Genomic DNA, 27,206 nt, shown 5'->3' with positions numbered 1-27,206 from the left:
TCTTTGGCTGCTGTGGGTGCCTCCTCTCCCCTCACATTGGGCTGCTCCCTGCGCGGATGACGAGGTTGGGTGACCCGGGTGCGGAGGCAGATGAATCTTTTTGAGGTCTTCTCCTTTCTGTCACTGAGAGCTCTTCCAGTCAGCCTTTCATGTAAAAATATACGCTTTCCTTCTCCGTGCAACCTTTTCACGCCTTTGATATTTTGGGTTTTTGTTTTTTTTGTTCGAAGTACAGAGCAACAGTAGAGTATGTACAATTTTAAGGTTGGTTTGCGCTGTATGTACAGTATTGTGGCGTTGTGTTTCTGGCATGTTGTTTCTCACTTGCAGACATTAGCTGCCCTTTGAAATACATAAAATGATTACTCAAACACATGACATACATAGATCCCTGTAGGTAAAAATAATGTGATACCAGATTTGTTTTGTACTAGACCAGTTTTGGGAAGGATCTTAACACTTTAAATGTCTGTGGATGACTGTATTTCTAACTATGCTTCATCTCCTGAAATAATTGAATTAAAGGTGCGATTGAGATGTTATTGCTTTCACGGAATGTTCAATGTAAACTTTCTTTCTTGCTGTGAGTAGGATGCATGTTCCATGGAGACATTTGGTATTAGACAAGTTTAATTCTGTACTGTGGAACATTGCAGGCAAAGCAATAGCATCTCCATGGCGTGCTGGTGGTATACTCTGCAAGCAGAATTGTTACGCAGTGGACCTTTAAAGGGACAGTCCAGAATTTTGGAATTTTAGCCAGAGTGTTGGAGGCGTGTGGAGACACTTTTTTAAATATTCCATCCATTCCTTGTATTTGCAGAGGTCGCTGGTGCTAGGCTAGTGCATGTCAATGGCCATAGTTAGCCTGCCACTAAAAACAGTCTTACCCACTCCACAAAACACCTAAAGCAAATCTGTTATTACACCAGACTGTCAATGCAAATGTCTGTGTTGATAGAATAATGTTTGAAATAAAACTAACTTTGCACGTCATGAATTGTTGCATGTTGAGGGACTATTTTCTCACATATCAGTCCGCCACTGCCGAGCTTTCTATCAGGAAATACAACTCACTGCGGCTACTCAGACATAAATCCTTCAAATGCAAGGTTGGTTTTACTTCTAAAATGATTTTATCGACACAGACATTTACATTGACAGTCTGATGTAATAACAGCTTTGCTTCAGGTGTTTTGTGGAGTGGGTAAGACTGTTTTTCGTGGCAGGCTAACTATGGCCATTGACATGCACTAGCCTAGCACCAGCGACCTCTGCAAATACAAGGACTGGATGGAATATTTTAAAAAGTGTCTCCACACGTCTCCAACACTCTGGCTAAGTAGGAAATGAGGTCTTATGTCCAAAATTCCAAACTGTCCCTTCAAAATTTGTTTGCAGGAAAGCTCAACAAACATGCAATTGCCAGATACTACTGACCAAGATGACTTATGATCTGGACTAGGATCTTCTGACACAACACTGCTGTCAACCAAAGCTCCCAAAAGGTTGATCATGTATTTCTCTATGAGGTTAGTAAAAACTACTTCACATGACTTAACACTTACCATAAAACGTGTGTAAATACCTGCTTTTAATACACAGTATGGATTAAAAATGTGTTTTCCTAACCTCGAAGAAAGAAAGTCTCGTCTTAAACAAAGTACCAGTGACATAATTCCACATATATTGGCTTGTCTTCAGAGTGGTACAAAAAGCAGTTATTGATCACAGACTCTCCCTGCTGAGTCTGTACTGACTTGGCAGGTGCCTTATATAGTATTTGTCTACTCTTTTACAGTTTAACGTGTGATTTTTCCTAATCTTACAATGACATGACAAAGCTGTAAGAAAACCTCTGGGCCCCTTCTGCCCCCTGCCCCTCCACTCCGCACCACCCAGGAACTCTCCCATCTCAATACATATGTGTACTTATATCTCTATGGGGGTTTTGTAGCGAACAGTTTCTACACGCGTCCGTTCTCCTTGTCACTCTGTTTACATGCCTATATGCTTTATGTATTCAAAGAAATATTCATGCATACGCTATGGGCAGGCGGTGAGCGGGGCCTGCCGGAGATTCAGACAAGCGTGTGAGTGAATTTCAGGCTTGTTTACCTCCAGTTAGACGACGGCAAGAGACGCAAGGAGCGAAGAGAGGAAGAGGAAGTTGTGCTGACTCGAGTGGGTTCAAGAGGAAATCAAATAAAGGAAAGAGTGTGTGTTTCTTATGGAGTTCAGGTTCAATGTAGGAAGATTTAGTTGTGAGACATTTGTAATTTGTAGTTAAAATGACACATTGCCTCATAGCATATTTGTCTTTTTTTCAAGGTTTTCAAGAAAATATAAAAATGAGATGTAAACAAATGTATGTCAATAAGATGACTGGGTTGGTTTGTGCTTTTTTGGCTGTAAAATTCTTTCTTATTGTCCAAGGACAGAGCCAGTGACAGCTTATAGACAGTAGAATAAGACAGAATTTTCAATTTCGCCAAAAAATGAAGTTGGGATTTGTGTACACAGTTCTTCTAGTCTCATTCTCATTCACTACATTAGAGCCAAAATATCTCCTTTAGAATATCCACAGTCCTCAACATCCACAGAACATCTTGATCTGTTTTTTCATCTCCTCAGAACTTATTATTCTCCTCCATCAGTTTCTCAGAACATCTCAGTATACTCCATCTGTAAAGAACTACCTCGTTCTGCTCCATCAGCTGTTCAACATAATGTCAATTTCTTCCGTCGCCTTCATTATCTCCTCAAAACCATCACACTCTTCTCTATCAACTCCATCACCAGCTTAGAACATCTCAATTTTCTCCATCAGCTCCTCAAACCCAATTCAAGTTGCTCCATCACCTCCACAGAACATCTTGTCTCTTCATAACTTCCTCAGAATATCTCATTTCTCCCCATCGTCTCCTCTGAACATCACACTCTTCTCCAGCTCCACTTCAGAACATCTCAATATCCCTCGTCTCTACAGAACTACCTCACTCTGTTGTCTTAGTTGTCTCCCTCACCTCCACAGAACATCTATCTGTCCATCTATTTGTCCATAACTTCCTCAGAAAAATCTCATTCTCTCCACCTTCTCCTCTGGACATCATACTGTTCTCCATCACCCTTTTAGAACATCTCATTATCCTCCACCTACTCCAAAGAACCAACTCCTTCTATCATCTCTATCATCCAATTCTCCTCTATCATCTCCTCAAAACCATCTCAATTTTCTCTGTTTCCTCCACAGAGCATCTAATCTCTCCATAAATTCCTCAGAAAAATCTCATTCTCCCCATCATCTCCTCTGAACATGACACTCTCCTCCAGCTCCACTTCAGAACATCTCAGTATCCTCCATCTTTAAAGAACCACCTCATTCTGCCCTCTCATCTTCTCACAACCATCTCAATTTTCTCCATCACCTCCACAGAACATTTAATTTGTCCATAACTTCCTCAGAACATCTCATTCTCCCCATTAACATCACATTCTCATCCAGCTCCTCTTCAGTACATCTCAGGATCCTCCATCTCCAAAGAACTTCCTAATTCTGCCCTATCATCCTCTCACAACCATCTCAGTTGTCTCCATAACCTCCAGAGAACATTTAATGTCTCCATAACCTCCTCAGAAAAATCCCATCCTCTCCAGCACCTCCTCTGAACATCACCTCTTCAGAACATCTCATTATCGTCCACCTGCTCCAAAGAACCAACTCTCTCCTCAAAACCATCGCAACTTTCTCCCTCACTTCCACAGAACATCTCATCTCCCTAACCTCCTTCGAACATCTCCTCAGATTATCTCATCTCCTCCATCACCTCGTAGAACGTCTCGCCTGCTCCACCTCCTCTGACTCATGCTCGGATTACATGCGCATGACTGTTTTTAATGTTTGACTTCACACTCGCTGTCAGCGCGGCGACACATGGAGGAGCAGATTGTGGTGGGCAGGCGGCCAGAGCATCGGACCACGCTGACATTTTACACACACTGACACGAGACAGAGGCAGGGCACTTTGCATCTTTCAAACACAAAACAGAAAAGCACAAAGCAACTGGATCACTCTCGTTTTCAGAGTTTTTCGCCAGACTCACCAGACGCCACTTTGGTTCCAGTTGCTAATGTAAACAAATCCAAAATGCAACGGCCTGAAGAGTTTTAACTTGATTTTCGAGCTTTCATTTCTTAAATTATTAACCATTTCAGCCCATTATAAGTCAGTAAAAAGCCATGTATAGAACTTATAGCACAACATTAATTGGGGTCTGGTCAAGCAGTAATGGAGGGAAACGGGCAGATTTTTTACATTCAAATAGCTCAGATTCAGAAACTAGAGGGACAATTGGAAATAAGTAAGGTATCAGAATGTAGGAAAGAGTTACACTCCAACAGGGTCAAGTTAAACCTGTGATATTCTTTCAAGTTGTTGACAAAAAATTAAAAAACTCATGTCGGTAACGGAGGGAATGAAATATGCAGCACTTTATGGGCAATAAATACAAAGAGCGATAACTAGTGGTTCTCACTTACATATCCTTAACAAACTGGTTTGAATATTTGCTTCATATAGTTTTCTACCATATGGTACAAGATTAGGTTGAAAAACCTCTTACTTTTTGAGTAATGAGATTTTTTATTAAGAAAGGTCATGGTAACGGAGGGAAAAGTAACGGAGGGAAAATTGTGCAAACAAGTAGAAGGTCCATGATTTTACATAATTTGTCAACTTTTTTCTTCTGAAAACTTTAATATTACTAAACTAGAAACTATTTCTATAAAATATGGCAGTCCTTCCAAGCAAATTTTTATCATTTTAAATACATTTTTTTTGAAAAATCATGTACCTTCATCAACAGTTCAAAGATGGAATAACACAAGATATGATGAAATACATCAATTTATTTACATGATTTGCAGGTCTTTGAAATTGAGAAATAATTTTTTATTCGATGTTGTATACAGGGTCTGTTTAAAACGTATGTAACTTTAGAACCTAACTTTAGAAAATGGTACAGAAAAAAGGTAAACAGTTTCATAAACTAGAGTACATATGTATCTGTTGAATACATTTTTATATCAGATGCATTAACTTGAATTTTTGGCCTTGCTGTTTACTTCTGCTTGACCAGGCCCATTGGTAATATTATCTATTTCAGGCCTGTCACAAAATCAATACCTAGATTCTAATCAATACAATATTTGGTACTGAAACTAGATACTCATTTTCAATTCATTTCAGTCTTTATTAAGGACACATAATATCTGGTTCATAGTAAGTATATAAAAATAAAAAGAACAAAAATTTTAATATACAATGCAACTTAGACTTAGACTTACACAAACTTTATTGATCCACATGGGAGATTATTTGGGCACAGTAGCTCACACATCACAATAAATATAATAACAGTATTATATAATGTAAACAGACAAGAGTGCCAGTTTCTCCACAGTTTCGAGGTGAATCAGACGGAGCTCCTCACAGGACACACTAGAGTTTGAATGACTTGATTGTTCAGATTCATGGCTCCACACATCAGTGAATAAATACAACATCTAATCGTGACAAAGGAGTTTTCAAGCATTTCACTGGCGCTACAAAACCTCAGCGCTTTCAGGAATATTCTCAAAGAGTCATAAGCCACTGTCAAACTCTGGAAACTCTTTTTCTTGTAGTTGTGCCAAAGATGTGCAGTACACAAGGGCGAGCAGAAACATTTGAAAAGTGCAATTTTGACATCACTGGAGCACATGGAGAACTCACGGACAAGAATACTGGCTTACACAGCTGTCTATACATGTGTCTGTCATCTGAGAGGTCACTGGTGACGTGATGCCAAGATATTTATGTCCATACATGTCCAAGATATCATTTGAACAGTGTTGATGATAATTTATGTTTTATCAGAACTAGTGTACGGCCACATGTTGAATATCTGTTGTCAAAAAAAGAGTGTTTTATTCTCATGGCAGTATCAAAATTGGTATAAACTTTATGCTCAAAAACATGCATAGATAGTCCTGACCAAGTTTCCCAACAAGATTATAGAGATGGGTCCAACTGCTCTTGATGGGGTGTTGCAGCATCACTGAAGGACGGGTCAAACGCAGAGGGCAAATTCTCCTATGGGGACAATAAAGTGTAGCCAGGCTGGTGTCACCTAGTACCTCTGTTCAATTTCATTTCTCTCCAGCGACTAGGTCAGGAATCAAAATACACTAGACAGTTTGCAAGAACCCCCGAAGTTGTAGACCACGCACCAGCCAATCAGCGAAGAGCTGTGAAGCCGGCATATATACACATAAATAAATAAATAAATAAAGTACCTGCCTACTGTCGAGCGAACAAATCCTAATGCTGCAAGGTCAGACAGTTTCCATGAAGTGAAAGTGATTTTTATTTTTTTTTATCTTAGTATCATGCCAATGCTATTAAGTAAAAGACTAAAAAAAGTTATATTAATTTTCACACATGTGGAGTCCCTCAAGGGTTAGTACTTGGTCCCATTTTATTGCGTTATAAATATTAACATGTATTGATTTTATGCAGATGTTTATGTTTAATATAAATATTAAAAAAATATTGTTATTCATAGCTCTGATAATAGCTTCTGCTTTGAGTTTTTATTCTTTCCCACATGGCAACATAAATTCAGTTCTCAGACTAGTTTTCCTTCAGGGATGAGAAAGCCCCCTGATTATTGAGTTTTGTCACAAGGTATGATCCAACACAACATCCGTTATCATCAGTTTATCTTATGTAATTTCCAACCGGACTCCTCGCTTCTAAGTCTGGCTTTTTTTGTATTTGCAAGTTGATCTCACGGCAATAGTACTTTTCTTTAGGCTATGTTCATGTGGGCACGCAGCCAGGGCATCTGAGCATGTTGACATTTTACAGGCTCTGACACCGCAAGTGGGAAAACTTTTAGCATCTATTCTAGCACCAAGAGAAATCACCAAAGCTGCAGTACACTGGGAGAATTCACTGCTCAAATTTAACGGGCATTTCCTACACATTTCCTACACATTTAAAGGTGAACTAAGCAACATTTCTGGAAGAGGGTCGTCACCTGCTTGAAACAACTACTGGCCAAATTACAGGTCAGATCTGTGGAGAGGCAACCCTATTCACAGAGAGAATTATTGTATTTCTGAGTAATAGAAACACACGTAATGAAGAAACTCTAGATCACAGGTGTCAAACATAAGGCCCGGGGGCCAGATCTGGCCCTCCAAGACCCTTAATCTGGCCCTCAGCTGACTTTCTTCTAAAATATTGCAATTATATTTTCTATTAAAATATTGTAAATTTTCTGTGGTGTTTATCACAGCAGCGTCTCCAGCGTCTCTGTACGTGGCCCCTCCCACCAGAGCAGCACAAATGAAGACTTGTCTCTTTCCAAACGCTCTTAAAGGACGATCGTTTTGACTGTTGACCGTGACACCCTCATCAGAAAAATGTCAAAAATGAGAAAAGTGGAGCCGAGTGCAGGATTTTCCAAGAAAAACGGACTTATTCCTGTTTACATACAAGTTAATGTTAAAACTTTGTGTTGAAATTGTATTTTTCTTAAAGTTTCAGGTTGTTCATAATATTATAATATTTTGTAAAAGAAAGAGTTCATCAATTAAAAAAGATTTCTGTAATAGATTTGTGTTTCTCTGCACAAATATTTAAACTTATTGTTATTTTTGGGGTTTATATGCCATGAGTTTTCTGATCCGGCCCCTTTGGGATCAAAGTAGGTTGGATACGGCCCCTGGACCAAAATGAGTTTGACACCCCTGGTTTACATAGATGTGTTTGTTATACCATGGTACATTCACGGCAAAGCAATAACAAGCAGGTGATGGACGCAACACCAGAAAAGTTACACAATACACCTTTAATAGATATTTAATTTCGCCTGGAAACACTGCACATCATTTGAGACGGGTTTACTCCACTGGGTTTGCAGCCGTCACCAGCTCTCCTGCTTTTCCTCACCACTTAGTCTCATATGTGTGCGATCCCTCCCTCCTTAATATGTGCTCTATTACCATCAGGCATTTATGGCTGTTTTTTCTACTCCAGTAACCACTGAGCACCGGCTTCATTAAAACTAATTGAATCGGAAACATGTCCGCCCGAGGAAACATTAACTCTTTCTATAAGGGAAATTTCCGATTCCATTTTGTCAATAAGGTCAAAGGACTGTTCAATAGTGATACACACAGACAGGTGCAGGGCTTTTAACACAGGTGCTTTGTTGTAAGCTCGCCCAATTACTTATGAGGAGAAAAGTGTCAAATGTGTACAAATTTGCATTGTATTTTGATTTAAATTCACAAAAAATAAGTAAATACATTGACTTAATAACCACTGCTTTATTCTCAACCATTTTCTGACTCACAGTTTGTCAACACAGAATTTATAGAAGCTGATAAAGCAAAGAAATGGATAATTTATCAAAAGTAGGGCTGTGCAAAAATATCAAAATACTGATATATCGTGATACTACATTTGATGATACAGTATTGTTATTGTGGGCTGCTGTATCGATATATCACTGAGAGTATTTTTAGTATCCTTTAGCATTTTTTTGTGACTGCACTACAATTTTGTTGCTGATTTGGTGGAAGGAAACTTGTTTATGCGATACACTTTACATATTCACTGTTTTGAGGATTAAAATAGATAATTTTGCTGTAATAATTGGGATTGTGATAATATTGTTTTGTGTGCTCTACTCAAAGGTATACCACAAAAACGGAAATCACGACAAAGCAGGTAGAAGTAGGTAGCCACATTGTTGTCAGGGAGCTGTGACAATATTTGTGTTGTTAATGTGCTTGTTGGTATCTTTGCTTCGCTTGAAATATTCCAAAGTATGGCGTTTTTGAACATCTTCTCTGCATTTTCTTTATTTCATGACAGATGTTTTTATTCCTCAAAAATATATTGAAAAACCTGCATTCTTACAGTGAGTAACTTGGCCTGGTGCCGCCATCTGAAGATAGGTACGTTTAAAAATGCCGTTCTCTGGAACATTCCTGGCAGAGCATTAACACTTACAGAGCATTAACAAGCATGTGGCAGACTCTCCACTTGAAAAGTTCCACACGATAAGGCTCCTGGATTTCTGTTGATGTTGTTTTTTGGGGTTTTTTTTGCGGGTTGAAAAACATTTGCATCCACACGAGTGTCAGATCAATAAATATTCATGTCCAGATGACAACGGAACATTGAGTGAAAACGATGTAATACATATGCCACAACTATATGTGGTGCTGTTAACAATGATTATAATATTTAATAATGCATCTCTTCACCATTTTTTTTTTTTTTACTTTAAGGTAATTTAACCTATTTTAGAAGTATCCTAGAAATATAGCCATTTTGTTTTGCAAAAGTTAAACAAAACGTAAGTTTTTGTTTTTAGCCATAAGATTTGGAAGAGAATTATTAGAATAACTTGGTTTCAGAATCCAACAGTTTAATTACCCGTGTGCAGTCTTTGCTATTGATTCGTGTGCGTAATCTGCATGGCGTGCGTGTTGTTAGCATTAGTGTTTGCAGTGTGTCTCGGTTGCTGGGCGACGGGAACGACTCCGTAGGCTACACCTGTCCCACTTCGGCAACGGTCTTGTGGTCCACGGAGGCCAGTTCGAGGGCTGTGACAGGGTTGTGACGTCATAACTGTGGTTTGTGTCTCCACACGACAACGCAATGCCGGCGTTCTCAGATTTCTCCACTCAGGAACCGATTCTCAAAAAACACAGTTTCGCCCACCCTAAATGCTGGCTCTGTGTGGACGAAAGGCCAAAACGAATACAAAACTTCACCGTTTCTACCAAAAAACATTGTCTTGTGGACAGGCCCTCAGTGTAGCTTTAATAGTGTATCTTTAATCAGAGCGCTGTTATAATAGTGAGCACCCACATTGGAGACTTTATCATTCAAAACTGCAGCTCCACCTCTCCACTTAAGAGAGATTCGGAGTTGAGATCAGATTTTCAGTATTTTTCTGAAAATTCAAAACATCTCCACAAATTTAGTTTTGTTCACCACCTGTATTTTGTCATTTTACATCTTGATCAGTGTCACTTTGATGTAACTTAAGTAGAAATTCTTCCCCAGGATCATTTTTTTTCCTCTAAAATATTGTGAAATTTGTGAAAACCAACCCAAATCATATTTTTATCACTCCCCCACTTTGCCTCGTTTCACATTACCCGTCCTTCTCCTTGAGTGCCCATCCTGCCGAATCACAACACAAATTTTCACAACAACGACGCTCTTAGTTGCTTTTGCCACATCTAATACCTTTTTATTATTTATCCCCTTTTGTTCAACCAAATCAGTACAAGCCTCCGCGTAATGATTCCCCTTCCACTTGAAACAATCATCCGAACGTGATCCGTCAGAAATCGATGAGGACCATGCACGCGCAGCTGTTTAATGTGAGCTAAATATTTATGAGTGATCCGAGCGGGCTTCCAAGTCCAGTCAATCTTCCCCTCGCCGTTGCCGTGCCGATGATTAGCCTGTTTTAGCACTGCTGTCTGCACTGGTAATGCCCATTAAGACCAAAGGGGGAGTTGGCGCTTTGATTTCTGGAGCCTCATCATTCAAAGCTCGTCGCATCCCTTCATTCTTCATACATGGGAGCTGGATTGATTGTCTGTTTAGTGCTTTGAATGATAAAAACCGCACAGGGGCCCCGGCTCTCGTGTGTGTGCGTGTGCGTATCCATCTATATGCAGCGGAGCCCTCTCCTCTTCCTCTTCCTCCTCCTCGTCCTCTTTCGCCGTCGTCCCGGTCGCTTTGGAATTCCATTTTTTGCATTATTTATTGGACAATGATAAGCATTTCAATATAAAGTAGCTGCAGGAATATTCGAGTAGACACCGGTATCCAAATAGCCATCGCCCGGTCTATTATTCATGTTGTTTGGAGGGAGGAAGAGGAGGAGACTTGTGGCGTTTACAAGTTGTGTAATAAACATGTTTTATAGTGCACATTGCAGTGGTATGATGGAGAGGTTACAAAATGTGTATTACTGTAAGTGTGGGGAACGGGCGATGAATTTTGGATCGTGACGCTAAATTTAAGGAGATAAAGATGACACATTCTTGCATAAAACTAACTTGGTCATTTGTTTACCAGTTTTGATTTGTTTTTTTCCTATATGAAGCTGTTTTCTGATGTTGTTTTCTCACCAAAAACATACCTGGACTTGTGTATTTATGCGTAACACACAGTTTTTCTCTCAAACAAAAAACACTCACATTTTGTGATGTCATGGAGTGATACAGGAAGTGCTCCACTGTGTTTTAAACTCCATACACCAGACATGTCAAATTCAGGCCCGGGAGCCAAATTTGGGCCGCAATATAATTATATTTGGCCCGCGAGATCATATCAAATGTATATTAGAGTTGGACCACCGGCTACAGATAGACTATAGAGACATTATTTATTTAAAACAGGGGTGTTCAAACTTTTTTCATCAAGGGTCACATATCTAAACACAGACGAAGCAGAGGGACGATCGAGGGCCGTAGACTGATACTCATTACAGTGAATAATTTAAATATGTGCATGTTTAACACGTTAGAATGAACCATCAGTCTTAAGATCCTTAAAACCACACACTTTAATAGTAAATATTAGCTTTATCAAGGTAGATTTTCAAAAAACTTGCAGTAAAAAGTTAATTTTTAATTTGATGCAAGGTACTTTGGGCCAATTCACCTGGAAGCCTGAGGGCCAAGAAAAACTTGTCTGAGGGCCGCATTTGGTCCACGAGCCATAGCTTTTCACATGCCTGATTTAAAATGTTGTTGTTTTTTTATATTCTGCTTGTTCTGGGTTCAGCGTTTAAGCAAAACTATTATTAAACATTTATTTTAATAAGAAAGGGTTTAACATTACATATCTTGAAAGAAGAGAAAACAGATGCAGATGTTGTAGAATTTTTTCAAAAAATATTTAAATTGCCCCACGACTTAGTTTAGTCCTAGTTTTTAATTTTGGTCCTCTGTGAATTTGAGTTTGACACCCCTGCTTTACATCTTCACTAGAATCATTTGGATATTTACAGCATCACTGAAACTGCTGAAACCTACTAAACAAAAAGTAAAAGATAGGATTTAATTTGACAACTGACATCACAAGGTGGAACAGAGCGTTTTGAGCTTTACAGATGTAGACTAATAATAATAAAGCATCACTCAAACATGTGTAAACAAATAAAAACTCCACTCTAACTTGGCTTAAAGCTCACAATAGTCCATTTTGCGTAATATAGGACCTTTAAATTAAATCCACCACCAAACATCAAAATACTAAAAACTAAATATGCAGGTGGATGCCGTCCTACATTTATTTACATACAGTACACATCACGCTCTTGTTAAACTATGTATAACACGAAGTAAAATAAAAATATATATTCCTTGTTATCTTGACCTACATCATCAACGGTATAATACTCCCTACGACTGAATCATAGCCAGATTTGAATGGACAATACCATCTCAGTGCTTTGACGGTTCGTGTCTCTAGGTCCTCGGTTTTGTACTGATGTAAATAAACTTCTCCAGCATCAAAACTTCAGCTTCATGCCTCTTCTCTCAACTATTACAATTTCTTCTTCAACAATTAAAGTTTTCATAACACTTAAAAACTCAAAATGTACTGTACCAGGCCGCTCAGTCTGTGTTTGCCTAGGTACAAGGGACTGGCGCGTTTTTTGATTTGAAGTACTTTTTTGATTTGATTTGAAGTACTTTTTGAGTGAAGTACTGAACAGGTGAATTTTGGAAAAGTGTTAGGAAAAGAAAAAAATGCTGCGTCTGAAAGAATCTGAAAGGAATTAATGATAAAATAGAAACAGTGACTAAACAGTGGGATGGTTTTTGTTAGTACTTGTAGACAACTGTCAAAAAGTAACCGGGTTTTTCCTCTAAATGTTACCCCCACTGTTGTTTTTTGGTTATTTTTGCTTTTGTTCTATTCTGTCTTTGCTTTAAAAATGTAAAAAATACCCAAAATACTATAAATATTGGAATTTTTTAAAGTCGTTGTTGTTGTTTTCTTACATTCTTACTGAACTTTAGTGTGTGTTTTGTGTGTAAAGATGAGAATGTATTGACTTTACATTACTCCATATTGGAAACTTTACAGTCAAAATACTACAATAACACATTTTCTGTTAAAAAATACCCAGTTTTAGACCACATAAAACCTTAAAACCACATTAAAACCACATACTGAAGTTTTAAAATGTTTAGCAATGTGTGTTTCATGATTGAATTTGGAAAGCCCTTTACCAAACTTCAAGCCAAGTGTTAAATGCCCAGAAATAATCATTCCTTAAAGGTGCATTGCGTAACTTTTCTGGTTGCGGGTCCATCACCTGCTCGTCTCCATGGAGATGTTACGCTTCACCCAAAATGTTCCATGTTATGACATTAAACACATACCTAAAATGTATTCATTACGTGCATTTCTTTCGCTCAAAAATACAATAATTCTCTCTGTGCGTGGGGTCGCCTCTCCACAGATCTGACCTGTAACAGACCCTGTAGTTGTCTCCTTTGCGTTAGATACGTCACATTCTAGACCAAGCAACAACATCTCCATGGAGACGAGCAGATGACGGACCCTCCACCGGAAAAGTTGCGCAATACACCTTTACGTAATAATAATAATAATTCTCAAAATATGTAAAAAAAATTGCAAAAACAAGGCAGAATTTTCACGAGTTTGGAGATACTGACGTTAGAAAATGAAAAACAGCATTCATATATTGACTTTTAATCTAAATAAATTGTAAACCAAACCTTTTTTTTAGTCCACGCTGCTTCCAGTTGTACAAATTGTGCTGTTTTGTCCACACTTGACGCCTATTTTTTCCCCTCTGTGATAATATTTCCTGTCTGGCTTTGAACCGGCAGCTTAATTTCCCATACAAGTGTTCTTCTATCTCCACTCAGAGCCTTTGTGCCTTCCTCAGCAGCAAGTCCTTTTCAATTTACTCAATGCAAAGGTTAAAGTTCAAGTGATCTCCAGCTTTGAGATCAGATAAAGCAAAGAACTGGCACATTGTCACTCCACACACACATTAGACCGGACCCCATGACTAAATTACTGTACGCCAAGGAAAATTTATAGTAATAGACTGTTTTTTTTTAGCAATTTCTCTTACCACAGTGACAATTTTTGAATGTCTTTTGTATCTTTTAAGGGTACGCACGCTACGATAAAGGATGGGCTTGAGAAAAATTAGGGCTGTTGTCATAGCAATTTGCAATTTTATGGTAGAATATTCTCAAAATGTCACCTACAACCGGACTTACGAATAGATATTGTTCCATACACTTTTCAAAATTTTCCCATGGATTCATCTTAGAATTTTAGGATGTCTTTTGTATAATTTTTTCGATCAAGGAAATATACATGGGTTTAAGAAAAATTGGGGCTGTTGTCATAGTAATTAACTATTTAAAACATACTACAGGTCGATTTTTTTAAATGGTGGAGTGTCCGCAAAATGTCACTTATAACAGGACTTGATATGAATAGATATTGCTCCATACATTTTTCAAATTCAATTCTACAATTCTTAAATTTTCCCATGGATTCAGCTTTGGACAGTGAGAAATGTAATGGATTTTTTTTTTGGTTTGTATATATGGATTATGCACAAGCGGAAATTCTGTACAATTGTTTTTGACAGTGGTTCTCAAATGTTTTATGTACCACATTTACAATTTTAGGATGTCTTTTGTATCTTTTAAGGTTGTGCACGCTTCGATAAAAGAAATATACATGGCTTTGAGAAAAATTAGGACTGTTGTCATAGTAAATAACAATTCAAAATGATCTTTTTAATGCTGGATTGTCCGCAAAATGCCACCAGGACTTGATATGAATATATATTGTTCTGTACACTTCTCAAATGAAATTCTACAATTCTAAAATTTGCCTTTGATTTTGCATTGGGCTCCACTTTGAGATTGGATGTCTCTGAATTCTGAAATTTTCCATGGATTCAGCTTTGGACATGTACCACATTTAGAATTTTAGGATGTTTTTTGTATCTTTTAAGCTCATGCATGCTTCGATAAAGGAAATATACATGGGTTTAAGAAAAATAAGGGTTGTTGTCATAGTAATTAACTATTTAAAACATACTATAGTTCGACCTTTTAAACGTCACCTATAACAGGACTTGATTGGAATAGATATTGTTCCATACACTTTTCAAATTCAGTTCTACAATTCTGAAATTTGCCCATAGATTTGGCTTTGGACATGTACCACATTTCGAATTTTAAAATTAGGACTGTTGTCATAGTAAATAACAATTCAAAACAATCTTTTTAATGGTGGATTGTTCGCAAAATGTCACCAGGACTTAATATGAATATATATTGTTCTGTACACTTCTCATTTTAAATTCTACAATCCTAAAATTTGCCTTTGATTTTGCATTGGGCTCCACTTTGAGAATGTCTGTTGTATCCTTCAAGAGCACATGAACAATGAAGAACAGTTAAATATATTCTTCTGTTGTCTTTTCAATTACAATTCTACAATTCTGAAATTTTCCCATAGATTCTGCCTTGGACATGTACCACATACAGAATTTTAGGATGTCTTTTGTATCTTTTAAGGGCATGCACACTTTTATTAAAGAAATATACATGGGTTTGAGAAAAATAAGGGTTGTTGTCATAGTAATCAACTATTTAAAACCTACTATAGGTCGATCTTTTAAATGTCACCTACAACAGGACTTGATACGAATATATATTGTTCCGTACATTTCTTAAATTAAATTCTACAGTTCTAAAATTGTAATGATTTTGTCTTTGGGTACCACTTTGAGATATGATGTCTGTTGTATCCTTTAAACGCACATGACCAGTGAAGAACAGTAAATTATATTACTCTAGTCTCTTTTCAATTAAAGTTCTGCATTTCTGAAATTTGCCCATGGATTTGGCTTTGGACATGTACCACATTTACAATTTTAGGATGTCTTTTGTATTTTTTTAAAGGTATGCACGCTCCGATAAAGGAAATATACATGGGTTTAAGAAAAATAAGGGTTGTTGTCATAGGAATTAACTATTTAAAACATACTATAAGTTGATCTTTTAAATGGTGGATTGTCCGCAAAATGTCAGGACTTGATACGAATATATATTGTTCCGTACACTTCTCAAATTAAACTCTACAATCCTAAAATTTGCCTTTGATTTTGCGTTGGGCTCCACTTTGAGATTGGATGTCTGTTGTATCCTTTAAGAGCAGTGAAGAAGAGTAAATTATATTCTTCAAGTCTCTTTTCAATTACAATTCTATAAATCTAAAATTTGCCCATGGATTCAGCTTTGGACATGTATCACATTTAGAATTATGGGATGTCTTTTGCATCTTTTAAAGGTATGCACGCTCTGATAAAAGAAATATACATGGGTTTGAGAAAAATTAGGACTGTTGTTGTCGTAATTAACTCTTTAAAACATACTATAGCTTGATCTTTTAAATGGTTGATTGTTCGCAAAATGTCAGGACTTGATATGAATATATATTGTTCCGTACATTTCTCAAATTAAATTCTACAGTCCTAAAATTTGCCTTTGATTTTGCGTTGGGCTCCACTTTGAGATTTGATGTCTGTTGAATCACACATGAGCAGTGAAGAACAGTAAATTCTATTCTTCTAGCCTCTTCTGCCCATAGATTAGGTTTTGAACATATAAAATCCTTTTCTAGATAAACATTTAGGTTAAAAAAAAAGTGTCAACGCATTTCTATTTTCTTGTAATCATGTGTAACAGCTTTGAGCTCTAACATTGACATTTAAAGCTCGTGTACTGAATTTTACATCTTACATCCATGAGAAAACGTGGTTGCTTTTAGAAGTATGCATCCAATTGTTTTAATGTGCCTATACTGCACAGAAAGAGCTATTTTCTATCCTTTTTTTAAAAATTAAGCTGTAAACGTTCAGGAATAGTGAATACATTTAGAAGCACTTAGCGTAACTGTGGCTGGAGTTGTCGTGCTGTTTCTTTTACATGTGAGCTATTTATCCACTTAGGTCGCTGCGTCAGAGAAAAGAAGTTATTTCACACTAACAGAACCAAGTCACCATTCGAGTAGAAGTGTTTTAATTATTTTTGCAATGTAAGAACTCGGGGTTTATTGGAGGAGTGGCCACAGTCATTAGGATCCGTGCGTGGAAATACGAAGCGCGCGTATTCCATTTGTCTAACTGTACTTTGAGTCAATATTGGAAACTTGTGACATCGTAATGAAGCCTTTTGGAGCAGATCTGCTAAATGTCAGCAAACTGCGTCTGAGCGTAATCCCAATTTGCCTTGGAATTAGCACTTTACGCTGACGAGCTCATTATTTAGACAATTCATCGCCTGGCAAGTGGCACGTACGGCGCCGTCTCTCCCAAAACGTTCCCTGTTCCCTTTCCCTTTCCCCCGTGTCGCTGCGTTCTGATCACGTGACGATGGGTGCAAGAAGGCGCGTGCAGGGAAAAGCCCCGGACGCACCTCGGAGCCATGCGTCAGTTTTGCGCAGCGCGAGAGAAGAGAAGAGAAGAGAAGGGAAGAGAAGGGAAGGAGAGGAGAGGACGCGTGACAGGAGATGCACTTTGAGTTCAAATCATCACTAGAGGTTTTCGCTTTGAGGAAGATTACACCACCGCTAATGAAAGACCTAAAAATAATTCGTTTGAAAGTGATCATTCGGTGTGGGTGGTCAGATGAGGTGAAGAAGTTGGAGGGCTAACTCAGTAGAGACCGATTTGCTTCGTCAGAGAAAAAATATTAGGCTATATATCGCTGCTGTTTCCAAAAAAGGTCGTGTTCCTGCGTCAGATCCAAATTACGCGTCAAATCTGCGGCGTTATAAACCCAGAGATCAGCGCGCGCACCTGTTCTCCAAATGTCGCGCGAGCCTCTCTTTTGGTTGGTGGTTTGTTTTCGATAACACATTGTCCCTGCTATAAAACTTGTCAGACAATTGTTGAACGATGGAGGAGTAAATAAGAGGAAGGCACCGCGCGTTTGGGGATGAACAAAAAAAAGGCGCGTGGGATTTGGATGAAATGTCAGATTTGAGGACAGAGAATCCAAAACTACAGCAACAAGTCGTGTTTGTAAATAATAATCGAAACTTTCTCATTAGCATAGATGTGTTTATATGGACTGATTTGTCTTTTAAAATAGTGTGCGTAATTTCTGTTACTTGAAGCGCAACAGGCCATTTTGATTCAAGCTTTTGTCGATAGAAAATAACGTGCCAAATTATGATTTAAATTAGTAATTGCGAAAATATTCCATACGAAATATCTTGAGTTGTAATTCAAAAAGGGATTACTCGATTATTTTTAAATACAAATCTATGCGTAAAGACGCTCCGCAGATTCACTCTAACAAAATAAAATCAAAAATAAATAAATAAAATCACCTCTATTTCAGCTGACAAAACATGCCAAATAAATCAACATTAAATTATAAAAAATAATAAAAGTTCCAAAAATCCAAATATCCTTAATTTTTATTGCACTTAAAAAGTGTTGGACTTTTACGCACAGGCCTGTTGCACTGTGGCGCGCCCCTACACCAAACAAATCAACTGAACAATTATTATAAAAGTGAGAGAAACTATTTAGCAAAAGCTTTGATTTCAAGGTTTTATTTGTAAACATTAAATATTTCTTCTTTCTCTCTAAAGTTCTCGGAGGTGGTGGATCAGAGCTGCAATAGTAGCATCAACGAACGAACAAACAAACCCTTCTGGCTTTTTAAGGAGAAGATGTCGCGGGGCATATAAATAAATTAATATAAAAAACTTTGAACTAGCTCTAGACGTTTAAGGAAGAAGACAGGAAAAAACATAGAGACACAACGTGCTCGGCGGGATGGTCCATTTTTTGTCCAATTTTGCACCATGCGTAATAAGTGTAGCTCTTGGCGATATAAATCATAAATATATAGAAACGTTTATATTTAACAGCAACAATACTTACAGCACATACAAATAAGGAATGTCTGACAGTTTTACAAACACCATGGGTCCCTCGGGTCTCTATACACAGGAGAAGAATCTGCCACAGAACGCGTCGTACAGAAAAAGAAGAACTACGAATCCGTATCAAATCTAGCAGACTACATAGTGTCCGGTATATGTTTGATATAGACATCACCTCAGCAAGTGCCTATAAGAACAAAAATCGGGGGGAAAAGAACATGCTTCGTGGATGGGGGGCCTGTCAGATACACATAGGCACGAGGCAGCAAGAAAGAAAAAAAAAAAGTCAATTGTAACAAACTTTGTACATCATCTATTTGTCATATACAGCGTGGTGTGCGCAAATGGTAGCATATATTTATAAATGGCATATATTACATCAAGGGTGGGTTACGCAAAGGTGTCTCCATTGAAAGTTTAGCGTCAGACCAGCCACAAAGTAAAGTTAAGACTGAAGCACAGAGAGCAAAGAGGTCTGTTGCCATGGCAGCGCCAATTAAGTGGCTAAAAGTGAGTAAAAAGTGTCTCGTAATGAGTTAATTTTGTTCGTAAATTCGTGGAGAGGGTAAGTTTAATTAACAGTTGCCATGGCCACATCCTCTCTGCGCTGCGTGAAGGCGAATACGTTGATCGTTTGTTATAAATAAATAAGGATATAAAGTAAAAGTAATTGTGTTTATACATATTTAAAATAAATTAAAGAGTGATCTGACGACAAATATACACAAGACATCTTTGGAAACCCGCTAGAATAAAGTGTAAGAGCTCTGTCAATCAAACAATCCAAAGGCCTATAACACGAATCCTTATCCTGCTCTATTCACAAATTAGAACAATAATTCAGTCCTTCTGTCTTTTTGGAAGTCCATATTTTTGTTTGTGAAGACTCAGAAAGGTAATGTGTCGAGGAAAAGTTTGTCAATTATTGCCGGGGGCGGTACTAGGTCTTCTAGTTTTAGGTAAAAGATACGCTGCAGACCTTGGGTACATAGCGTGCGCAGCTCGGGCAGCTTTCCCAACAGTTTTGACAAGTAGTTGGGCCGGTTCAGTCCGCCGCCATTGAACGTCACTTGATCTTTGAGGCAGTTGACGATCTTGTTTTGGAGATCCTCGACTCGCTTTGGCTCCTTTAGGCCGTGTCGCTCTGAGAAAGATGAGATTAAAAAAAAAAAAAAAAAAAAAAAAGAAAGAGAAAGAGGAGAGAGAAACCCGCTTTTAGACGTTTGCCTTTATCACACGCGTAAAGTTCATTTCACCCGCGCGCTTTTCTCACCTGTCACCATGGCGAGGGCAGCGATGCACGAGAACGCGGAGATGTCTATATTCATGCTCTGCAAATTGGAAGAAAACTCCACGATGGCGTCCACCCACTCGCCGAATCCGCGCACGCACTGTAGCCTGTGCAGCACCACGCCGTTACAAAATATAAGTTTCCCTTCCACCGGATTGGACCTGGAATTAACACCGTCATTAACTTCTAATTACCAAACGCTAATAAAGCACACAGCAATAACAGGAATGATTGAGGACGGGGGGAGGAGGAGGAGGAGAGGGGGGGTTACCTGTAGGCGAGACGCAGCACAAACAGCTCCAGGAAGGCGGATTCAAACAGCAGGTCCTGGTCCTGTTTGGGGAGGTCGGAGAAACCCGGGATCTTTTCGGCCCAGCCCCGGATGATCTCCATGGAGCCGGTGAGCAGGTCGTAAAACTGCTGGATGTGCTGCGTGTTGTCGCCGCTCATTTGGAAGTCCGGGCTGGACTGAAACTGGGGGAAGCAATTAAAAGACATTCGTTATAAAAGGGCCTCTTTAAAATATATAAGGCGTGAAATGGAGAGGAAGGAAAGATAGCAAATTATTGGGTGAGTGTGTTAATTAAAGATAGCGCGGGGGATTTGGGAGGTTTGAGCTGGATTTGGCAGGTTTCACTCAGGCTTAGGAGAGTGACAGAGATGGCAGGTGATGGTCAGTCCCTTTGTGCGCTGAGTGACAGGTGTAATGGCAGATCTGTGTCAGCTCTATTGGTCCAGTGTCCGCAGCATCTGTGTCTCTAACATTTAAAAGACTCACTGACAGCTGCCATACACATACATCACAAACTATAGGCAGGTTGAGGTGGAAATTTTCATTCATACTTTATTCAAGTTATTCATAAAATGCGCATAAAGTGATCTTACAAAACTCCCACAAAACAAGCTTCATGTGTAAAACACAACTCTGACCGTGTGAAATATTTTTCTGGAGTTGTTTGGCTTGAGTTGTTTGTGCGTGTGTCCTGGTACTTACTCTGGAGTAGTCGAGCGCAGACATAGACGGGTTGGAGTCCACGTGGGCCCGGACCAGGGCGCTAATGAGACTGACGGGTGGCGAGGGCGGAGAGGGCTCCTGGGGACTTTTGGGTTTGGACGGTAGTCTCCCCCTGCGACCTTTCAGATTATCCGTCCGGACGACTGAGACAAAAAAGCAAATAATGTCAGTAAACAACAAGGCCGTGAAACGCCGCGCGTAAAATGCACTAGGTTTGAATTTAAAAGCACATGAATGCGCACCTTCCCGAACCATCCCCACCACAAGGCACTTCTGGAAGCGACAGAACTGGCACCGGTTTCTCCGGCGTTTGTCCACAGGACAGTTTTTATTTGCTAAACACACGTACTTTGCATTCTTCTGCACGGTTCGCTGTGAAAAGAGGAGAGAAATAACGTTATGAATTGAAAGGCCTTTATCTAAGATGAAGCAATTTGACTGAATTTGTTTTGAAAATCTAAATCTTAAAAATAAGAAAATCAGCAAAGAAAACGAATAATTTAAATATAAATACTATTATCATATTAAATAGTTGGTTTCATTTACGATGTTTCTGATTCTTTGTAATATTCAGGCCTGTGTGTTTTTTGCACACAGAGCATCTCTTTTGCACTTCCCTCCTTAATCAGATTAAATTTACTTTGTATTATTTTATCCTCTCTGACTGAATCAAGCGCTCAAACAGCTCCATGTCAGATCTGAGAGTGGATAAACCCGCACCTTGAAGAAGCCTTTGCAGCCCTCGCAGGTCCGGACGCCGTAGTGCTGACACGCGGCGTTGTCCCCACACACCGCGCACAGCCCTTCGTTAGACGGGGAGCCCCTGGACGGTGGGGAGGGCACCTGGCTGTCCACCAGCTGGTGCCCGTGTCCCAGCTGTAGCGAGTGCGGGAACGCCAGCCCGGCCTGTTTCCTCAGAGCGCTGGGCACCGCGAAGCTCTGCGCGCCGCCGTGACTGTCGTGGTTCATGGACACGTGCAGCGGGCCGTCAAAGCGCATCTGACAGCTGGACACGGGGGTTCCGGGAGGAGACTGTTTGAAGGAGAACAAGGAGAGCCGGGACACGGGGTTCTTGCGCTGCTCCATCATGTGCGTGGCCACGTAGTTCTGGTGGAAACTGTGCAAAGAGCCCGGGTCTTCCCACATGTGATTGGGCTGCACCTGCCACAGCGCAAGTTCACAAGTCAGAGCACAGCATTTTCTACAACTATTTAAGAGCATTTTCTTTTACAACAAACATCTTTTAATAATTCAACTTGCGTTCTAGTTTTTCACATCGAGATTGGTCTCAAATCAGCATTTTATTTTTGTGGTTTCATTTTCTGCTAGTTTCTTATTTTTTCTGCACCCAAACAACACTATCTGGGAATAAAATGCATTTTATGCTTATCTACTCCTCTAAATGTCACGAGCAGCAGGCAGGGAATGACAAATAACACGTTCATTTCAGTGGCTGCTCCCTTTCACCATTTGGCATTTAGAATCTCGGTAAATGTCAGCGGTTCCCTGCACGGATTTTACACCGTATGAAGGCAGTAAAATAGAAAGCATGCTAGTACCATGGGTTTTAAAAGCAGATAGTATAGAAGGCGCCTATTTTTGTGACTTGTCCATGGCGTATTTTGAATACTTTAAAAATCCTTGCCTGGAAGTTGGGCGTGCTGGGCGAGGAGGGCTTGAAGTACATAGGCCCCGCGTGCGGCATCATGTCTTCGCTCGGGGCTGTGAGGTGGCTCTGCTGGTGGTACCCGTGCATCGGGACGTCCTCCACTTTGATGGAGGACTGCTCGCCCGCGTGTGGCACCTGGTAGAGACAGGGGGGCTTGACGTCGTACGCGCCACTGTTGTAGTTGTCCATGAAGGTACTGAAGCTCGGCAGAGACGTGGTGGCAGTGATCTCAGTGTTGGTCAAGTCCATGCTAAACTTCACAAACTCGGGCGTGAGGAAGTCGCAGCTGTACTCGCCCGCGCTGTGGTAGCTGTAGCTCTGGGATGCAGGACTGGCGCCTTGAGGTGATGATCCATACTGAGCCTGGACGCAGGGCATGGCTGCACGGCACGACGCACCACGGTTTATGCGCACTGCCGGGGAACGCTCACCCGTTTGAAAGCAGAACTACCGGGAGCTCCACACGGCTTTTATAGTCTTTATTTCGGCCTCGCGTTACCCCGGGTCTTCAGACAGTGTGGCGGTGACAAGTGCACGGGCTGAAGAGTGGAGTGGGTGTCAGGAGTCAACAAAGCGGCAGTGTTCTGGTCTCTCCTAATAAAACCACACACAAAACTATGTCAGTTCTCACGAGATTATGAAAATGAATCAATCTTTCTTCTGAAGACCAAAAGAGCTTCTGTTATAACCACACACGCTGACAGCTGCGTAAAAAGACATGCATAGTTCATTTATTTCTATTTTACGCAACTCACTTTTATATTTTACATTTGAATATGAAGCAAAACTTAGACGTGCATTATTTTATTCTAAACTGTAAATCTTCACTTTGCACCTGCAGCCGAAGTTGGTGCACTTGACAGCGCTTGCATAAGTTGGCCACATTCGCAATCTCCAATTACGCGCGAAAAGCCATCCAAAAAAAATGTCCAAAATCATCCAAAACCAGCATATTAAAAGAGAAATCATGGAGAAAGGTTTCAAAACAATAAAATAACGATGCTCAAACAAAGTAGGCGCGTAATGGGACAGAGAAAGGCGTCTTACCTTTTCACATGAGGCGTATCTGTTTCAATCCATGCGTTTAGAAATCAGGGCGCATTCACAAAACGGTAAAATGTCCAAGAATCCCGCGTGGAGAGGGTAGTCACAATGGCCCGGTCTGCGCAGGGTCCGCGCGCTCACTGACAGCGGTACGAGCGGTACTAAGCCAGAGTGGCCAATGTGGCTTTGTTTATGTGAGCGCTGGATACCCTTGCCCACGTGCTTCGGCGCCCTGCGTCATCGGCGTCGGCACACGCGGGGGCCAATCAGCTGCGGGCTGCACTTTCTCAAGCCTTCCACTGTCAGTTTTATTATTTATTTAATTATTTCAGGGAGAGGGTATGTTTGGCTTATGGTATGTTCTAGGTGGCTCTATATGATCATTATGATAAATGTATGGATACTCAAGGCTTAATTAGAACTTAATTAGGCCTGTTATAATTTCAATGGAAATACTTCTCATTAGTGAGTGGTTCTAGAAGTCCATCACAAGGCAGGCACTTTGTTTCTGTCACAGGGAGCCTATCTCTCAGCATGGGCACATCAGCTTGTATTATTCATTTTAGTATAAAGACACTTCATGAGAGCCCAACATAAGCACACACACACTCACACACACTAACTTTCATTAAACGTTCCAATAAGAATACAAAAATACTAATAGAGATTTCCAGCTTTGATTTTAAAAAAATCCTATGTGAGCCTTTACTTAAAATCTTTAAAAACATGAAGGTTTCTCCTCCAAATACTGTTATACGTTTATGCCATTATTAAGATGATAAATAGTGTGCCCATTGTTGTTTCATATTGAGAGGAATCATCTTCATTTGCACACATATATATTTTTTTTTCTATCAGGGGAAAAAAGTGCTTAGTGTGCAGACTTTTGGGGCCCCAATGCAGTACTGCCAAGGCTCTCTAGGGGGCTTCAGACCACAATTTGGGAAACATACCCAAACAAATGTAAACACATACTTGAAATTAACCCATTTAATAGCTTGCATTCTTGAATTCCTATACTAGAAAATGGAGCTGGAGCTGTCAGATTGTAGATTTGTTGTTCTTGTTTATGGTTCATATCTTTATAATCACTGGGCCTATCCACATGAAACAAAAACTGGCTCCAAGTCCAATGTCTTATCAACATAAATTAACTACGATAATACATATTTTTTGGTAATTTCTCCAGAAAACAGTGCCATTATTCAACCCCGAAGACGTGATTGTTGTCACTTGAAAGAACTTTAAACCCAAAATATTACCATGGCAAGTTTGTGGAGCCAATGCCTTTTCAAATAACATTGTGTTTGAAAGCAGTTAGGTTAATATTTCATTCAAAACCTGTAAATCTCCCATCGACTTACAGCACATATAGGCTCCGTCCATCCATCTTAAATCATGACGTCATCAGACTCTTCAGAACTTAGATCCATTACTAAGATCACATGCGGTGCCCGAGCTTTACTGACACTTCTAAAGCACTTTCTACAATACTAGGCCCAATATCTGCACTATATCTCCACTTACATTTATTGCCTTATTGTCTTAATGCGAGATTGAAGTTTTAATGAGTCTACCCCAGGCTCTGATACGCGCACGCCGGTATAAAAGCCCCCCTAATGAAGCATAGGTCAATATTATTATACCCTATCTGCTGACAGGATTTCTCGATTTCAATTGTGTTCCATATTTAGTGCGGGCGAGGTGGGGCCAGCCTATTCAGACCGGCCGTAGTGTGTATGTGTGTGCGAGAGGCAGGAAAGAGGGGAGGAGGGAGGGAGGAGGGAGAGGAGGGAGGGTCATTAGTGGTTGTCATAGGCAGGGTATGGGGAGAAGGGAGGGGGGGGAGGGGCAGGGGTGACACGAGGCGGCAGAGTGGCCCGGGTGACGCAAAATCTGCCCAAGTTGACGCAGAATTTGAAAAATAATGGACCGGACTGGACATTGTTGCCAGATATGCGTCGGCTAATCTGGAGCTAACACCTTGTAGCGGCTGGCCGTGGTGTGAGCGTGAGATTGGAGGATGATGCATAAACCTGGTGCTATAGAGAGTGTGGGAGGACAAGGCACCGCTGGAGACTCATGCAAATGTGTGGAGGAATTATGCGTCTGATCAAGGAGATAGGGCATAGATGGATGAGATTTGTAAACCCATGTATTCAGCCACTGGTTTGTGAATATGGTGTTTTTATTGGACTTTTATGTGTAGCTGTATTGAATAAAAGAGCAGCGTGTAACTTTTTTGTTCTCATTGAGATCTTATTGATTTGTATGGAAGGTTCGACACTATGACAATGCAATTTAACAATGTAGAACCTTGCATTTATTCAACAACATGTGTTTTTATTGAGTGGGGTCGCCTCTCCACAGATGTGACGTGTTACTTGACCTGGTGGCAGTCTTGTCTTCACTGAGACAGATAAGTTTTGATGCCTTTACTGCCCTACAAAGGCAAAAGACCTTAACTCTCCAAAGGGTGAAACTTTGGATGTTATGATTGTCATAACGCTTTATTTTCTCGTTAAAACAATCAAATTGGTTCACAATATTTATTCACATGATAAAGGAGGTCTCAAATACACCCAAAATGACATGAATTATTTTGACCAAAAATGATGTTACAGCGTTCTGCCTTTATACGGCAGAATTGTAGGAAATCCTTGCAAAACAATTTACATTTCTCTGGAAACGAAGATGTAGTGTAAAGTGCACCTTTAAAGACCCTGTATCCAAGATGTGATTGGCTCTTTCATCATGACACTGATCCAATAAAAAGCCCATTTATTTATTTATTTTATTTATTTAATATTAATATCTGCTTTCCCAACACTTCAAGCTAGGGCTGCTCGATTATGGAAAAAATCATTATCACGATTATTTTGGTCAATATTGAAATCACGATTATTCAAATTATTATTTTAAAGTTACACGATGCTTTTATTCAGTGGTTCTTTCACTCATAAAAACACTTTGTTATTGATAATTTATGCAAAACTTTCAAATTGAAAAAAATACAGAATACAAATCTGTACCTTAGAGCAGTTTTGCGATGTATAAAACAAAAAATAAATAAAATATACTTTGAACATGAAATAAGGCATGTATCAAAAATAAATTATATAT

General features: G+C 39.6%; 1 protein-coding gene across 1 annotated transcript; it reads right to left on the bottom strand.

The window, feature by feature from the left end:
* Positions 1–18,781: 18,781 nt before the first annotated feature.
* nr4a2a (nuclear receptor subfamily 4, group A, member 2a) lies at positions 18,782–24,245 on the bottom strand. Its single transcript, XM_020931817.2, has 8 exons — positions 24,087–24,245; positions 23,016–23,633; positions 22,091–22,531; positions 21,613–21,742; positions 21,350–21,513; positions 20,627–20,829; positions 20,338–20,516; positions 18,782–20,208 (listed from the first exon to the last, which is right to left on the bottom strand). Exons 2-8 carry the CDS (start codon positions 23,415–23,417, stop codon positions 19,952–19,954), a joined length of 1,776 nt encoding a protein of 591 aa, XP_020787476.1. The 5' UTR covers positions 23,418–23,633; positions 24,087–24,245; the 3' UTR covers positions 18,782–19,951.
* Between the last annotated feature and the right edge of the window lie 2,961 nt (positions 24,246–27,206).

This window comes from Boleophthalmus pectinirostris, unplaced genomic scaffold, assembly GCF_026225935.1.
Source record: "Boleophthalmus pectinirostris isolate CB_2022bp ecotype Guang Dong unplaced genomic scaffold, ASM2622593v1 HiC_scaffold_1, whole genome shotgun sequence".
Classification (NCBI taxonomy): Eukaryota; Metazoa; Chordata; class Actinopteri; order Gobiiformes; family Gobiidae; genus Boleophthalmus; species Boleophthalmus pectinirostris.
This window is presented reverse-complemented; position numbering and strand designations above follow the sequence as displayed.